The following is a 16,946-nucleotide window of genomic DNA, read 5'->3' as shown; positions in this document are numbered from 1 at the left end:
GGGATACCGGGCCATAATATTTAAAAATATGTCTAACATATAATAAAAATATAGGAGAAAATAAAACTGATTAAAAGTGTTTTAGTTATTATAATACTGACACATGTAAATTAAAAGTATATAGTTGATATGTAGTTCATATAGAAGATCTATATATGAGCTTTTGAATGACATCTGAAAATCCTGGTCAAAATAGTTTTCTTCTCAACATATATTTAAATACCAAAGAAACAGAACACAAATACTTTACACTGACTAGAGAGGATAGTTAAGGTTAATAGCTCTATTGAATGAGATTGACTTTAGGTGGGATATTATTACAAAAACTAAGCATCTACAAAACATATCTTGGAAGTAGGAGCTCAAAAGCTTTAGTGACTTTATCATTTACTCTAAGTTATGGGTTAACATTTCATAATGGGAAAAACTTGACAGAGGAAACATTTATGATAAATAAATAAGTCTCCATTAACAGAAAAGGAATAAATTGCCAGAAATAATATTCAACTTTATACATCAATTAGCCATAAACTTAGAAGCAGTGTAACTATAGGTAGCATCCCAATCCTGTCACTTGACAGTTGTGATCCTACTCTAGGTACTTAACCTCTCTCAAGACTTCAATATCTCATTTGTAAAAGTGGGACTAACTCTACCCACCTCATAAGCAGTGATGATTAAATGAGATAATGCATGCAAAGGACTATATTAAGTGTCCGGCACACAGCTAACTTAATGAGTGTTTATAGTTATCATTTTATTATATCATCTCCTTCAAAATATGTCACCCCAACTGTCAAACAGATTGGGTTCTGTGTTTTCAGGGACCGTGTTTTATTTTTAATTTTTATTACATTTCGAAAGCCAATCCTACATACCACATTTTTCCATCAATAAAATCATAATTAGCTATGAATCACATTATATAAAATACAAAGAAAATCTTTCCTAAAACGCGCTCTCAATGTTGATTTAAGAAAAACAAGCAACAAATAAAAACATTTTGCCACATGTAAACATGAAGAAGAAATCATGGTTGATCCCTCTGCGACATTTAATGAGTGCTAATTCTTTAATCACATAAACTTTTAAAAGGTAGGCCACAGTCAACTTACCTGGTGAAGATCATCTCCCAATGCATACTCCGCAAAGTAGCCGGGAGCAGCAGATGAGGCTCTAATGGCCTGCCACATTTTATACTGACAGCCTCCCAAATAATGCGAGTTGATTCCAGGAAAATGACCATAGTTTCTGAAGACAAAAGCTTTTGGTGTTATCCCTCTGTTTACTATGGTACTTACTGCAGCTACCTAGTAAAGTAAAAAGTGAACAATACCCACTGTAAATAGCAGTATTTGGGATCTGTAGAAAACTGAATATTATTTAGTAGTGTGAATGAACCACCTACAACTTTACCCATCAAGATAAATGTATAACATAAATATGATGTTAAACAAAGGGAACCAGATCTAACTAGGTATTTCTTTATGGGACAGTAGATACAAGGACTTGAGACAATTTTGAGAAATGTATGGTAAGACAACAACAATAAAAGATATTATTGGACTACATGATTGGATTAGCTATTTAAAAAGACATTAGGAAGACATAAATTTGCAAATCTTTATATAATAATCAACGTAGCAGTAGTAGCAATGAATATAAACTACTCAAAGAAGAAGTAATACACTATTTTCATAGTATCATTTACAAATTAGTCTTTGCTTCTGTTCTCTTTGAAAGCATTACGACTTTAGTAACTGAAACTAACAATAGACACTCTTGAGACTTTCTTTTCATAGTTAATAACTGGTAGCTAGGTAATTTTTTATTAAATAACTAATACTGACCACCTTGGGTCTCAGATTTTATCAATGTAAGTTGAATTAATGTAAAATGTGTTGTACTGGTTAATGACCTCTAACATAAACTTAAGAAGCTGAAAGGTATGGAGGAGGCCAAAGTTATTAGGGTTCCGTGTCAAGCCCTGCCAGGGGCTTGCTGCTTTGCCATTTTATAAACCAAAGGAGATATCCCCAGATCCTGTGAAACCAAAGGAGATATCCCCAGATCCTGTGAGCGATCCCAGTGTCTCTAGGCCACCATGGGTAAGAGCTGGTCATACACTAAAATCCAGGGGGTCTTTCTATTAACTGGACAGGAGACAGGCTGAATTAAGAATCATGTGGGAAACATGATAAACCCATTCATCATGAGTGAATTACTTTTTGATGTGGCTAAAGTTCCCTTACACCTACTCTAGTCTTTTATTTAAAGTTGGCAACTCCCATGACTGAAAAACAAACAGTTCTGAAGATGCAGGGAAACAAACAAGAGGAGTAGAGTGCACCCTGGGATCTCCTCTAAAAGAGCTGCATGCATCTCATTAACATGGCCTCCAAGGCCCTGTGGTCTGATTCACCTGCCACTTCAGTCCCGTTTTGCATGCCGCCCTTGAATCATCAGGCTCTGGTCTCCTGGGGCTCTCAGTTCCTGTGCCTCTCCATGCCTCCTCCCGCACAGGTCCTTCCCCTTGCCAGCACTGCTCCTACTCATCAGCCTGCACACTGAGATCTCAAACATCCTTTCCTCAGAATAGCCTTCCCTCCTGTCACTGTAAATATATGCTTTCAGAGGTCTGTTTTTGTACTCCACAGCATTTATTTCAGGGAAACTACATCTCGTTTGTGTGATTACCTGATGAATGCCTACTTTGCCCTACTGGACTATAAACCATGTCTGCATTTACTAAGGTCTCCAGAGGCACAGTGTTGACACATTGGGCTCAGAATTAATAACTAAAGAATGAATGATTTTTGAACAAGCAAGAGTGAAAGAGAAATAAAGGGAGCTGAATTTGATTTTTCACAGTTACAGCTTGTTATCCAAGAATAAATACAAGCTACAAGGGATTCTGAAGTCCATAAATGCTATTCCTTAATCAAAAACAAGTATTATTAAAGAACACAGAACTCAAGCAATGCTCAGATTATGAGGTTTCAGACAAAATAAATAAAAAGAGGCCACATGAGACATATCCTTGTGGCTTTAAAATTTTTTAAATTGGGATTCCATTTGTATGTTAATCTAACATATATCTACAGGCACACAAAATTTCTTTTAAAAAGTCTGGGTGAGGAAATGCTACAATTTTTCTTAAATCACTGGATTTGATTAACCTTATGATAAAATAATTCTTCCTTATTTTCAGTCGTAGTCTTTCATGTTCTTAAACTTTTTGTTACACTTTTACTGGATATAGGAAGAGGTCTAATGACCATAACCTAGATCTTCATAAAATGGCCCAAGAGGTAAGGAATCAATATAATCTATTAAGAGGTTCCTAAGAAATGTTTCTCTTAGTAATGAGCCTTTAGAACAGGTGTTATCGCCTAACCTTCAATTCCAAGTTGGTATTATATTTAAGACTCCAAACTTACCTTAGGACATGTAGGGTTTCTTGCTGTTTCAATCATTAGTGAGGATCCCATTCTATCCCTTTATTAAAGGAGGAAAATTAAAGTATATCAAAATGATCGTATCTCCTAACATCAGGGAACATAAAATATGCTAATACTGTTTGCTCAGGACTTTGCTCAAAGTACTATGAGTGACATAAAAGAAATATAAAAATCTCTTCCAGGTGCCTGATAGTACAATTAATGCACATAAAACAATATACAGTTGAGGTGGAGGTTGAGAAGAACACCAAAAAATGACAAGGGAACACATTCAACCCCGACTAAGGGGTAAAGAAAGGCACTGAGGCAGAATAACCCGGCTGTTTTCAGGGTCCTCCTGAGGGATAAAGGAGCTGTGTTGAAATAAAACTGCAGAAGTATGTAGACTAATAACAGAGTAATCTAAAAACCAGATCAGGACATTTAGACTTTAAACTTGTTCTAGCAATACAGAGCCAATGTCACTCCTACAAAATGCTTTTTAAATCACCAGAGTTGGGCTCTGAATTACTGCAACATTACAGATCTTTTCCTTGGGCAGCAATTTCCACAATTCCATTTTATAAAGGAGTTTTATTTCACAGATTTTTTCCTGACTTAAAAATATATTTTCCCCTGTTTTGGGTATGAAGACTATGTTTTTTGCTAACTTGCCTCAATAAGAAAAAAACATGTTTCTAATGACGTTTTTTCAAACAATATTCATGATTCTCAAATACAGTATTAATGAATTTCACATGTAGGTAATATGTATAAATTAGGTGGTGATCTACCCTTTATAATCTTTCATAAATATCAATGTAAAATACTTTCTAAAGTGGACAAGATCTTTGTCTTTCCAACCTGATCTGTGTTTCTTCTAAGGATCTTTATCTTTTCACAGAGATCTTGCTGTAAAATTGGGACAGAGACCCTGGCAGCATGTTGCTTTTACACTTTAAGCAAAGTTCACATTTTTTTTAAGCCTTGGATTTTATAAACAGAGGTAAAACGCTTTAGTGTAGTATGTTATGAATATAAATTTGAAGAGAAAGTCAGGAACATTAATTGCTTCTTTCAGAGAGATTGAAAATACCAAAAAAAAAAGCCCTCAAAACTGCTAGATTCCACTGATAAACACAGTGTCCCTAAAATAACACAAAATCATTATCACAGTTAAAATTAAAAAAAAAGGCAGAAATATGCTCTCAATAAAAAAGAGGGGGGAAAAAGACAAAAAAAAGGCCAGAGAGGGGTGCCTGGGTGGCTCAGTCATTAAGTGGCTGCCTTCAGCTCAGGTCATGATCCCAGGGTCCTGGGATCAAGCCCTGCATCGGGCTTCCTGCTCCGGGAAGCCTGCTTCTCCCTCTCCCACTCTCCCTGCTTGTGTTCCCTCTCTCGCTGTGTCTCTCTCTGTCAAATAAATAAATAAAATCTTAAAAAAAAAAAAAAAAGGCCAGAGAGTAGATGTGGTGGATAACAATAATGACCCTCCAATGAATCACACTTCTCGCTATCCATGACCCTGTGAAGAGTCCCTTCCTACAGGCCCTATGTTTGAGTGGTTGTAGCCAATGGGACCTCAGCAAACATGCCATTAAACTGAGGCCTAATAAGTATTCATGCAATGGGGCTTGCCCTCTGGAAACTCAGACCATTCTAACAAGATGGAAGTCCAGAATGAGAGTGGCCATGTGGAGAGAGAGACTGGTGTCCCAGCCACCTCAGCTGTGGTGTGTGAGTTTAAACAAGAACAGAAGAAACACTACACCACAGAATCAGGTTGTTTTAAACCAGTAAGTTCTGGAGTGGTATGTTGTACAGCAAAAGTAGGGGGGGGGAAAAAACATAACTTGTAGGGAAAAAACAGGGGATTAGTGAGGATCCCATTCTATTCTTTTATTAAAGGAGGAAAATGAAATTATATCAAATGGTTGTAAAAAACATGTGTCTATTTATAACCTGGTCTTAATTTTTAAAAAAGGCAATTGTAATTTCTACATGTAAATCTCACAAATGAACTAAAAAAAAAAATAGTGACGGAATTATGCACCAAAATACTAACAGTGGTTACCTCTGATTACTGGGATCAATAATTTAATATTTTTTAATTTTTTTCATTTTTCAAATAATACGCACATATTATTTATAGAATCAAACATTTTTTTAAAAAATAACTAATAACTTACTTAAGAATATTTTCCCATGTTTGACTGTCATAAAATGCATGGCTCCAACTCATTTTGACTGTTCCAACAATGACATTTTGTGAAAACACATCAGATCCTAATTTTCGGTAAAGTTCCTCACATTCATCCAAGGGCATATGAAACAATCCCAACATGAATGCTAATATAGCACCTGAAAGAAAGAGTGCTTAGTTTTTATCGGTGTTGACATTACAGTACTTATTCCTGAGTCACAGACCTGGTTAAAATTCTAGCTCTGATACTTTCTGTGCCATCTGGGACCAACTATTTAACCTCTCACAGCCCCAATTTTTTCATCTATTAAGATAATAACTAAAACTGGGGCGCTTGGGTGGCTTAGTCAGTTAAGCGTCTGCCTTTGGCTCAGGTCATGATCCCAGGGTCCTGGGATTGAAAACTGCATCGGGCTCTCTGCTCAGCGGGGAGTCTGCTTCTCCCTCTGCCACTCCCCCTGCTTGTGCTCTCTCCCTCTCAAATAAATAAATAAAATCTTTAAAAAAAAGATAACTAAAATTTATAATGTTCTTATATAGGGATAACACATGTAAAGGGCTCTACCCGGCCTCAATAAGGACTAAATAAATGTTAACCAATGATACGAAGATTAATTTTAAAATACAGGATTGCTGTACATCAAATACATAATTAAGATATCATGATCAATGATGTTCTTTCTAACCTTAATAAATTCCTTAGTTTTAGTTACAGAATACAATATACTTGACAACTTACCAATTCATTAAAATAATTACTCTTTTGAGTCGGTCCGGGGAACTAAACTAAGTAAAGAAATTAGGTCTCTTCTGGGATATCCTTTTAAATAGCGGAGTGCATGTCCTGGCTGCACTTGGTAGGACACACTGCCACCTAGTGTACCTAACTGGCCTAACCCTGAACTTAAGGAAGACGTAGGGGAGAAAGCTTTGGGGATGGGGGACAAAGACAAACAGCATCAGTGTGAGATTGCGAACAAGGAAAAAACAGGAACTCATTATCGTAACCTATGTCAAATATTGTATGTATTTTGTCATACGTGGTCTTATTCTTTTTAGTAAAAGATAAAACAGCTTATGTTTTAAAATAAATTGACTGGCGTAACTATAGAAATTACTTTTTTCAATTTGCAGAAAATCCCTTATTAACACAAGAAATAACTTGCCAAAAATTAAGTGTCTTTTAAGTAGAGCTATTATAAAGATGAGCAGATATTTTAAAACTAAATTTTATTACACTGGTAAGGATATTATTACCCTTAAACTAAATATATTAACTTTATAAAAATTCTAAGTGCAAACAAAATTTCTACATTAGAATATACAAAATGAAAAAAAGAAAGGAAATTATACGCACTCTATTAGAAGTTAAGATTAACATAAGTGCGAAGACACAATGGAAAAGATATATTGTGATAAACACAGAAATGTGCGTTATTACATAAACTGATATTCTACTCCATGGATGAATCTCTGTGATTTAAAATTCTCTTTGGTGCCAAAGCAGAACGTTAGCTTGTTTAAATGTGTGAACTGCTAAGAACCACCACAAAATTGAACAGAAATGGTTTGGGTAAAAGCTTCAAAAAAAGTGCCAAAAAAACATCAGCCATAGGAAAGGTCTCTTTTAAGAAACATTTCCACAGTTAAATCAAATTGGGAAATAAACATTATTTTCCTATCCTGAGAGTTACGATACATTTTTAACATACTAAAATATCTCAGAAGTCCCTCTGTAAAGAAACCTGCATAACTTCCTTTAACCCAACAACTTCCTGTAACCTAACATCTTGAGGAATTAGTGTTCCATGGAACATTATAAGAAGCACTAATTCCTTTTGCTTTTGAATCATTCCTTTAATTGCACTCAGTAAGTTTTCACAATTGAACATCAATTAACATGCCCTTTGGGCATATTTGTCATACTTGACAGAGATAACATAGAGAAATCATTTGATTTTGTTACTAGTGGCCTTTAGAACTATTTTAATTTAAAAGAATGAGAAAAAGAAATAGAAATGAAAGCTTATGAACTAACACGAAGTGAGAAATTATCAGGTCACACAGTAAAATATACAGCAAGGATCTCAATCCTAATAGTCCTTGAGTGTTACCTAGGGGATAAGCAACAGCAATGGGTATCCTGAGGGGCTTAATGCATACACGGGGTGGGCCTGGATGGATGGATGGGTGATAGAGCTGAAGTAAGGAAAAAGAAAAACAGAAAACAGAACAAAAATTTATCAGATGGTGATTCAAGGAAAACTAAAAAATTATTCAGTAACAATCGTATTCTAAATTGCCAATTTCTTCTATACAAACATGAAACTACAATTTTAAATGTACCTAGCTGTATTAAGAAGTAGGCTTTTAAACACACAGGTTCTCACATTTATCAATTTAAATTCTGGCTTTAAACAATCAGATAAGAAATGATTTCCTGGGCACCCAGGTGGCTCAGACTGCTAAGCGTCCAATTCTTGATACAGCTCAGGTCGTGATCTCAGGGTCAAGAGGTGAAGCCCTGCCTTGGGCTCCGTGCTGAGCATGGAGACTGCTTAAGATTCTCTCTCTGCCCCTCACCCCTACTTGCACAAGTGCATGCTCTTGCACACACGCGCTCTCTCTCTCTCAAAAAAACAAAAAACAAACCACCACCTCCAAATGGTAACTTATTCCCAATAAACATTTTATGAAGTTAAGCCAATCAAAGGATTATTCATCATCAAAATATAAAACTAATACTCATCACTTCAGAGAATGACCATGATTTTAAATGCATACTGTGGGGACGCAGGGCTTCCATGTAACAATAATTACCTGTGCTCACACCACAGATGTAATCAAAGAGCTGATGAACTGGCTTCTGAGTAAGTTCAACCAATTTTCGCAGTGTCTGAAGAGCAACCACACCCCTACAGAAAAAAGGAAAAATGAAAATTCCTGTTTCAAGGAAATTAAGTCTTGAATAAAACAAGCCTACTAGTTGCTTTTCTAGCTTATATGCTAACATGGAAACTGGTAATATAAATTAACGTCGGTAAAAACTGCCTGTTAGTAAGATCACTTTCAAAATTCCAGTATCTAAATAATGGTAGAAAACCTGTGTTATAGCAGCATGTTTTACATTTATATTAGTATCTCTTTGCATAAGACTATAAAGATGCGAACGGAAGATATTTTTTTTAAACACCCCAGACTGTGGAAAATACTTAAAACCTGCACTCACTTTTGGAACACCATATATTGGTTTCCTCTCCCTGCAATGTAAGTTGGTTGCCTATGCTCCTATACATTTTTGTTTTCTGCATTTCGCTAGTTATACTTTTTTAAAAGATTTTATTTATTTATTTGACAGAGAGAGACACAGCGAGAGAGGGAACACAAGCAGGGAGAGTGAGAGAGGGAGAAGCAGGCTCCCCAAGAAGCAGGGAGCCCAACGCGGGACTCGATCCCAGGACCCTGGGATCCCGACCTGAGCCGAAGGGAGACGCTCAACAACTGAGCCACCCAGGTGCCCCTCGCTAGTCATACTTTTAAGAGTTCTTTTATTTATTCATTTTTTAAAATACTTCAACAACTTCAAGACAATGCCCCTCATGAGGGATATACTACTTTATGCTGCTTACTTTGCTCATTTCTGGATCCCTGCCAAAAGCAGCAAAGAGCTTGATGATGAATGTGGAAATGAAAGGGGCCAGGAGGTGTAGGCCAATTCAGGATATGTGTAACATGTGGACAATTCTTAATGCTGGGAGATACACGGAAGCAATGAAAGGGTCTAAACCCAATACAAGATGTGGGGCAGAGAGGTCGTGGCTATAGTCAGGCACCACCAAATACAACCTAGAGTGTCAAAGTGTCCTTTGATACTGCTGCTAACAGGAAATCACTAGAAAATACTCTAACATTAAAATAGAAAACCAAAAGTGCTAATTTTTTTTTTCATTTTAAGAAGTAATGTGGATTTGAAGAGAGGGTAAGAGAGATACATTATGAAATCAAAGTGAGACATGAAGAATTTGAGATAATGCCAGATAAATATACTTAACAATGTGACCTCTATTTATCTTATAAAAAAGAAGTAAAACATGCACATACATACTCATGCAAGAAAAAAAGGTTTAAAGAAATAAGTCATAATATTAAAAATCGGAATTGTGAGCTATAATTTTTTGTTTTGCTTTTCTTCATATTTTTCTTTTTTTTCTTCCCCTCCAAGTTTTACTTGTATAATCAGGAAGAAAACTATTTTAAAATGCTGTTTTTATAAATTAATTCAGGTCAAATTTAGAAATAAATACACTTGCCAGGTTGATTCTCTCTGCTTAACACTGTATGGGGCTCTCATATACAAAAGAAATAAAAGGTATGGGTTCTTTTTCTCCCAAGCCCTCATACCTTACTCCTCTCCACACAAACTTCCTATCCTGGCTGCCTTCTCATGTTCCCCTCAAGCAAGGCTTCTCAGCAGCAGCATGCGTGACATTTTGGGCTGGACAAGTCTTTGCTGTCAGGCTAGCCTGTGCATTGTAGGGTTTCAGCATCAACTTCCCTCTTCCCCCTAGACGCAAGTGGTGGTCCCCCAGCTGCAACAACTAAGAATGCCTCCAGACACTGACAAACGTCCCCTAGGCAGCCAAATTGCCTCCAGTGGAGAACTGCTGATCTAAACCTCCCTTCATCCTAATCCACGGTTAGATTTCCCCAAATGGCTTCAACTCCAATTTCTTCCCTGAATGACTAACAAAACTCCTATTCTCTAAAATCAAATACTTATTGGTCCCAAAGCTCTTTTCAACATACCTCCCTCACTCTAAATAGATAGCTGAATGTTCTTGACTGTTCCTTCAGATCTCTACTCAAATGTTACTTTTTCAAAAAAAAGTCACAGTCATGTAGGTGGTTGCCAAAGGTGGTGGGTGGGTGGGGTTGACAAAATGGGTGAAGACATCAGAAGGTACAAACATCCAGTTACGCAATAAATAATACAATAAATACGTCTCCGGGATGTAAGGGACAACATGGCAACATAGTTACTAATGCTGTACTGTATATTTGAAAGTTATTAAAAGTATTAATCTCAAATGCTCTCAAGAAAAAAAATTGTTAACTGTGTGGTGATAGATGTTAACTGGACTTACTGTGATCATTTTGCAAAATAAACAGGTATCAAATCATTGTGTTGTACACCTGAAACTAATATAGTAAGTCGGTATCTCAGTATTTTTTTAAATCGAAAAAAAAAGAAGTCATGATCATTCTCTAAAATAGCACTGTTACTCTTTATCACTTTGCTTTATTTTTCTTCATACTATTCAAAAATACATTTTTGCTTTCTATTTGTTCTCTTTCCTCCTCTGGAACGCTAGTACCATTAAGACTTGGATTTTGTCTGTTTTGCTTACTGACTGATTCCCGGATCCAAATCAGTGTAAAGAACATGGTAGGCACTCAAAACCTGTTAGTTGACTCAATGAATGATACCATCCTTTCTATCTGCCCTGATCTTAATGGCAGAGAGGACTGGCTTCTTCCTGCTCCTCAGTAAAATTCCTTACTCATTTAACTGCCACTCTCCTTACTTCCCATCACTTTGAACTAATTCTATGAACTAGAATGATCCTCTCCAATACATTACCACTTTATCTATCATATAAATGATGTTCACCTTCTTGAATTATTTCACTTCCATAAGAAACATACAAAAGATCTTTTTTTTTCCCCAAAGATTTTATTTATTTGACAGAGAGAGAGACAGCAAGAGAGGGAACACAAGCAGGGGGAGTGGGAGAGGGAGAAGCAGGCTTCCCATGGAGCAGGGAGCCCAATGCAGGGCTCGATCCCAGGACCCTGGGATCATGACCTGAGCCGAAGGCAGACGTTTGACTGAGCCACCCAGACACTGCACAAAAGATCTTCTAAGACTTTTCTCTCCTCAGTCAACCCAATCTTCATTTGCCAATTAGCACTTCTATACTGATGTGTAAAGTCTTATATTCAACATGTTCGAAATAGAACTTTCTCAATACCCATCACCTCCTCCCATTTCTCTGCAATTCTGTCCCAGGCATCCATGGGGTCTACATTTAAGAGCGCTCTTGACCTCCTTCTATATCCAATCCCCCTTTTCTTCAAAGTTTTCTTGCATATTTTTCCTTCCTCCTGCTTCCCACGCCACCACCCAAAGCTGTTATTTTATTGTCCTCTGCCTAGATTATTAAACAGCCTTCTTCCTTCATAACTCACACCCGTTATTCACATTGGTGTCAAAATTAAAAGAATCTGGCTGACATACAGGACTTTAGAATTTAACAAAAAGATAAGGGTAGTACTTGGACATATAAAATGGTAACTGGCAAGGCAGGTCTATCAGAACGAATCAGAGAGGCAAAGTAATCAAGGAACAGTAGGCATGGCATGTACTGTCAATTTCAGAGGTGAGAATAGAGATGGCAGGAAACTAGAACCCAAGCTAGAAAATCTGGGGGGAAAGGTTAACACCAAAGGATCTAACCAACAAGTAGTAAGGAACTAGGCAAACTAATAAGCACAGATGAACTGTTGACAGTAAGAATGGAGTCTGATGGTGAAATTATCTCCTTCTGAGCTAAGAATACATTAAATATCTCCTGTGTAGCAGAACTGGCCTCTGCAGGTGAGGATGTGGGGAGTCAGAAAGTTACTGATATAGACTCCTTTTATAGCCATCACTTTATTAAGTGACTAGTTGACTGATAAACCTGGGTAAGATAAATATAACAAAAGAAAGCTAACAATACAAAACACTTACAAGATTTTTTAAGTCATGGTTGATACACTGTCCTAAACTAACAAAAAGGTCTGAAAAAACCAAACTGAAATAAATACTAGGTCAAATTAAAATAAAAGCAAATTCAGGTATATGTTAAAGAAGCTCTTGGGGTGCCTGAGCGGCTCAGATGGTTAAGCGGCTGACTCTATTTCTGCTCAGGTCATGATCTCAGGGTCCTGGGATCGACCCCTGTCTCGGGCTCTGTGCTGAGCATGGCGCCTGCTTGAGATTCTCTCTCTCTCTCTCTCTCCCTCTGCCCCTCCCCCCAACTCATGCTCACTCTTGCTCTAAATTAATCTTAAAAAAAAACAACAACAAAGAAGCTCTTAGATTGATAAAATAAATTAAGAAAAACTATTTCATGTTTTATTTTAAAAATCTGGTTTTATGATGATATAGTTACTATAATTACACAGAATCGGTTAAAAAAAGTTCTAAGGCTGAACTGGATCTATAGATTTAAAAAATCATTTTTCTAGCTTTACCTTGTTCCTCCACCATCAATTGTAAGAATTCGGATTCCTCTTCCTTTCACTGGATCCACATAGCCAATTAAGGCCAAAATTTCCCTAACTGCAGCCTGAAGAGTTTCATCCTTAATTTGTCTCAATCTTAGTAAATACGGAATAATTTTCTCCTGTATTGAGAGAAAAAATATTTTATTGCTTTTGTCAAATCAAGAATGAAAATGTATGATTATTTTTAACCAACCTATGTAGATCATCACATATAATCACAGTGCCAGTGTTTATTACTTTCTCAATATCTTAAATGACATTATTTTTTAACATAGTAATGTCAATTAATATTTAAATTATATTTCTTCTAATATCTAGGTTAAAAATTAACCTCAGTCCAAATATTTTCTTTAAAAGATTCAATGCTTATTAGAAAAAATATAATTCACCTAACACGAATTTACAAAGTATTAATTGTTAAAACAAAAGGTTAACATTATAAATTGTATAAGCTATTTTCTCTAAATCCTAAAGATCAAACTTCTTCATAGTAATTATTGGAAATTAAACTTGTTATCAAAAGAAAAACAAACCATCTTGTGCACATGGGATATAAGGGTAGCTCATAGTGAAATATAAACAAATATCAATAAACATAATTAAGGTAGAAGGCAAAAGCTGACCATTACAACAAATAATTCAGATTCACATTCATTACATTTAAATGGTTATTTATTTTTTTAAAGATTTTGTTTATTTGATAGAGAGAGACACAGCGAGAGAGGGAACACAAGCAGAGAGTGGGAAGGGAGAAGCAGGCTTCCCGCGGAGCAGGGAGCCGGATGTGGTGCTCGATCCCAGGACCCTGGGATCATGACCTGAGCAGAAGGTGGACGCTTAATGACTGAGCCACGTAGGCGCCCCTTAAATAGTTTAAACAAAACTAGGACTCCAAGACTCTTAAGTGTTTAACTTCATATTGCGGACCAGAGGCAAGAGCTTAAATCTCAGGGTTCTATACTGAGTTTACCAGAGATTCTCTGGGTTCTGTATACATAAGCCTCTTACCCGGTTGGGAACCCCAGGTTCAAGGGAATAGGTGACTAGCAGCTATATTTGTGCTATGTAACCTTCAGCAAAATAAAAAAAAAAATCCCAATATATCACTCATTTTGTTTCTTTTTTATGATAAATCAAATCTGCAAAAATATTGTTCTAAATTCCTTTTCAGTCGGGTGGAGCTTGGGAATGTAAATTTCCATTTCTGGTTAGAACAGTCTTTTTCCAAAAACAATTAGAAAACTTTAATAAAAGACAAAAGAAGTTCCATCTGTTTAAAAGCACCAGAGGGCTGCTGAAGCAATGAGGACAGCAGGAGCTAAGAATCTGGAGAGAAGATAATTGCTAAGAAGTGAGCTCAGGGGTACTTGGGTGGCTCAGTCGGTGAGACGTCTGCCTTTGGCTCAGGTCATAATCCCAGGGTGCTGGGATCGAGCCCCACGTCGGGCTCCCTGCTCAGGGAGGAGCCTGCTTCTCCCTCTCCCCTCTGCTCATGCTCTCTCAAATAAATAAATAAAATCTTTTTTTAAAAAAAGAAGTGATCTCATAAACTATAGCCTTTCTTACCTCTGGGACTGGTTCAGACAGAGGGCTATAAACGGAGGACTGAGAAACCAGCTGAGTTAAAAGGTAACTCAAAGAGTGGGAAAATACATTTACAAAAAATACAGTTATTGCATATTACTATTATACATATGTAATATATACATGTAATATACACCATATATATAAAAACTTTTATCCATAATATATAAAGAAATTCTCCCAATCAGTAAGAAAAAACTGGTCAACCCAAAGGAAAAATGAGTAAGACCTGGAATAGGCACTTCACAAAGGAAGTATACAAATGGCCAATAAACACTGGAAAAGGTGCTAAACTTCAGTTACCAGAGAAATGCAAACTAAAGCCACAATTTAATATCACTAAACATCCAACACAATGGCTAAAATAAAAAAGATAAAGTGTCGGGGAGGAAGTAGAACCCACCAGGAGGTCGATACAATTTTGGCGAAAGTATAAATTGATATAAACACTTTGCAAAACCATTTGGCAGTATCTACTTACGATGAAAATAGGTATACTTCATGACCAGGACCACTACTCTTGGGTATACACTCCCAAACAAATAAAGACCTATGTTTTCCAAAAGATACGTCCCCGAAGCACTATTCCTTAATACTCCCAGACTGGAAACTATCCAAATGTCCATCAGTAAAATGGATACACCGTCCTATATTGATACCACAGAATACACCACAATGAGAATGTTTCATAACCATACCCCACATTGAAGGTTCTCACAAATAATGTCAAGTGAAAAAAGATATAAAAGAGCACAAGCTGTACCATTCCATTTGTAGAACGTGCAGAAAAAGGCATGACTAATCTAGACTGCTAACGATCAGGAAAACTGGTCTAATCTCTTTGGAGACAATGATTGGAAGGGGACATAAAGGGGTGAGGGTTATATAGATGTTTTCAATTTTTGAAAATTCATGGGAGCTGTGTGCTTACATATACTTTTCTGCCCATGATATTTTTATAAAAAGTTAAAATCACATGAATGAACTTGGGGTGCCTACCAAAGTTGAGATGAATTCAGCATTCAAAAAAGAGAGGGGGGAGGAAAAAAATTATGGAAACACAATTTATGAAAAACTAGGAGTTCATAATGATAGTTTAAAAAAATGCCAAAAAATTCATGTCACCAATGAGGCAGCTTTTAAAGCATCTCTTTACTTTGAAAATTGGTGACTAAGTAGAAGAAAACAACATTTTTCTTGCTTATCCTGTGAAATTGGTCTTTGAGTAACCAAATAGCTTTAGCTGGTAAAGGAAAGCTCTACTTTTACAGAATGTCAATTACAATGCAGAAGGAGTGGCAGAATTAGAAATTTATCATTCTGCAACCCTAATGAAATGACTAGTTCTGGGAACAATTAGGTTAATGGCTGATGGGATTATGGTTCTAGCCTAAATGTCCAATAGAAGATCAGACTGTCATCTCCCTAATCCCGTGATCAACCTTCGTTTTTCAACCAATTATTTGTGTTCTGATATGATGGAAGATGAGGTACGTGGCATCATATACAATGTGCTCTAACAAAAAATGTTTAACTCAACCAAGTCTTTATATTTATATTCCAGTGTTCAGCAAATACAAAGGAAGAAGGAATACATCAAATAACACCAATGAGGAGGAAGCCACGTAAATCCACAAAGTGAGCCATTCTACAAAATAACCAGCCTGGTCTCTTCAATTAGTTTTTGTGGATAAGGAGGAACAGGGCTGTAAGTGACTTAGGGGAAATAACCAGATAATATATAAATATGGTCTAGACTGGACCCTCATTTGGACCCAATTAGTTACACAAAAAACATTTTCAACTTGGGTATAGGATGAGATGACAATTTACTGATACAGAGAGGTGTACATTACAAACTGAAAAAAAACAAAATAAAAAACAGACTAAAAACCAGTACATACTGAATGGCTTTATTCTGGTATATTATATATATGCATAGAACATTTTCTAGAGAAATACCACGATAGACATTACTAATGTTCACCAATATCCAATTTGCTTCTCCTTCCAGGCACAAGAAGACAGTACTTCTCAGGCCAATGCAATTGTGCAGGATAAGTCGTGAGTAGAAGAAACCTGTGGCACTTGCTGCTGAAAACTCTTACCCTACTAGAGTGATCATGGAGGCCTCGAACGCACATATATGAGAACAAGATCAAAGTAGCCACCACACAGAGGTTCACTGTCCTGGAGAGTCACCCAAACCCTCAGGCGACTTTGCACAAGGGACAAATAAGCTCCTCTTGTGTTAAACCACTGAGGTTTTGGTATTGTTTATTAACTCGGCTTAATCTGATTAATACAAATAGACAGTAATACATTTACAGTGTTAATCTCTGGGTAGCAGAAATATGTTATTCTTATTTTCTCATTTTTTTAATTTT

General features: G+C 36.5%; 1 protein-coding gene across 1 annotated transcript in view; it reads right to left on the bottom strand.

The window, feature by feature from the left end:
• PNPLA8 (patatin like domain 8, phospholipase A2) overlaps positions 1-16,946 on the bottom strand; it is a 42,528-nt gene that overhangs the window by 15,580 nt on the left and 10,002 nt on the right. Inside the window, exons 4-8 of the mRNA XM_028094518.2 lie at positions 12,943-13,094; positions 8,464-8,558; positions 5,630-5,801; positions 3,441-3,498; positions 1,116-1,310 (exon numbers count right to left, since the gene is read on the bottom strand). Of these exons, the coding sequence (XP_027950319.1) occupies positions 1,116-1,310; positions 3,441-3,498; positions 5,630-5,801; positions 8,464-8,558; positions 12,943-13,094 (672 nt within the window). The remainder of the gene's footprint in view (positions 1-1,115; positions 1,311-3,440; positions 3,499-5,629; positions 5,802-8,463; positions 8,559-12,942; positions 13,095-16,946) is intronic.

This window comes from Eumetopias jubatus, unplaced genomic scaffold, assembly GCF_037043125.1.
Source record: "Eumetopias jubatus isolate StellerSeaLion01/CBP00866 unplaced genomic scaffold, mEumJub1_p1.0 scaffold_14, whole genome shotgun sequence".
In the NCBI taxonomy this organism is placed as follows: Eukaryota; Metazoa; Chordata; class Mammalia; order Carnivora; family Otariidae; genus Eumetopias; species Eumetopias jubatus.
Note: the sequence above shows the minus strand (reverse complement) of the source record. Positions and strands in the feature narration are given on the sequence as shown.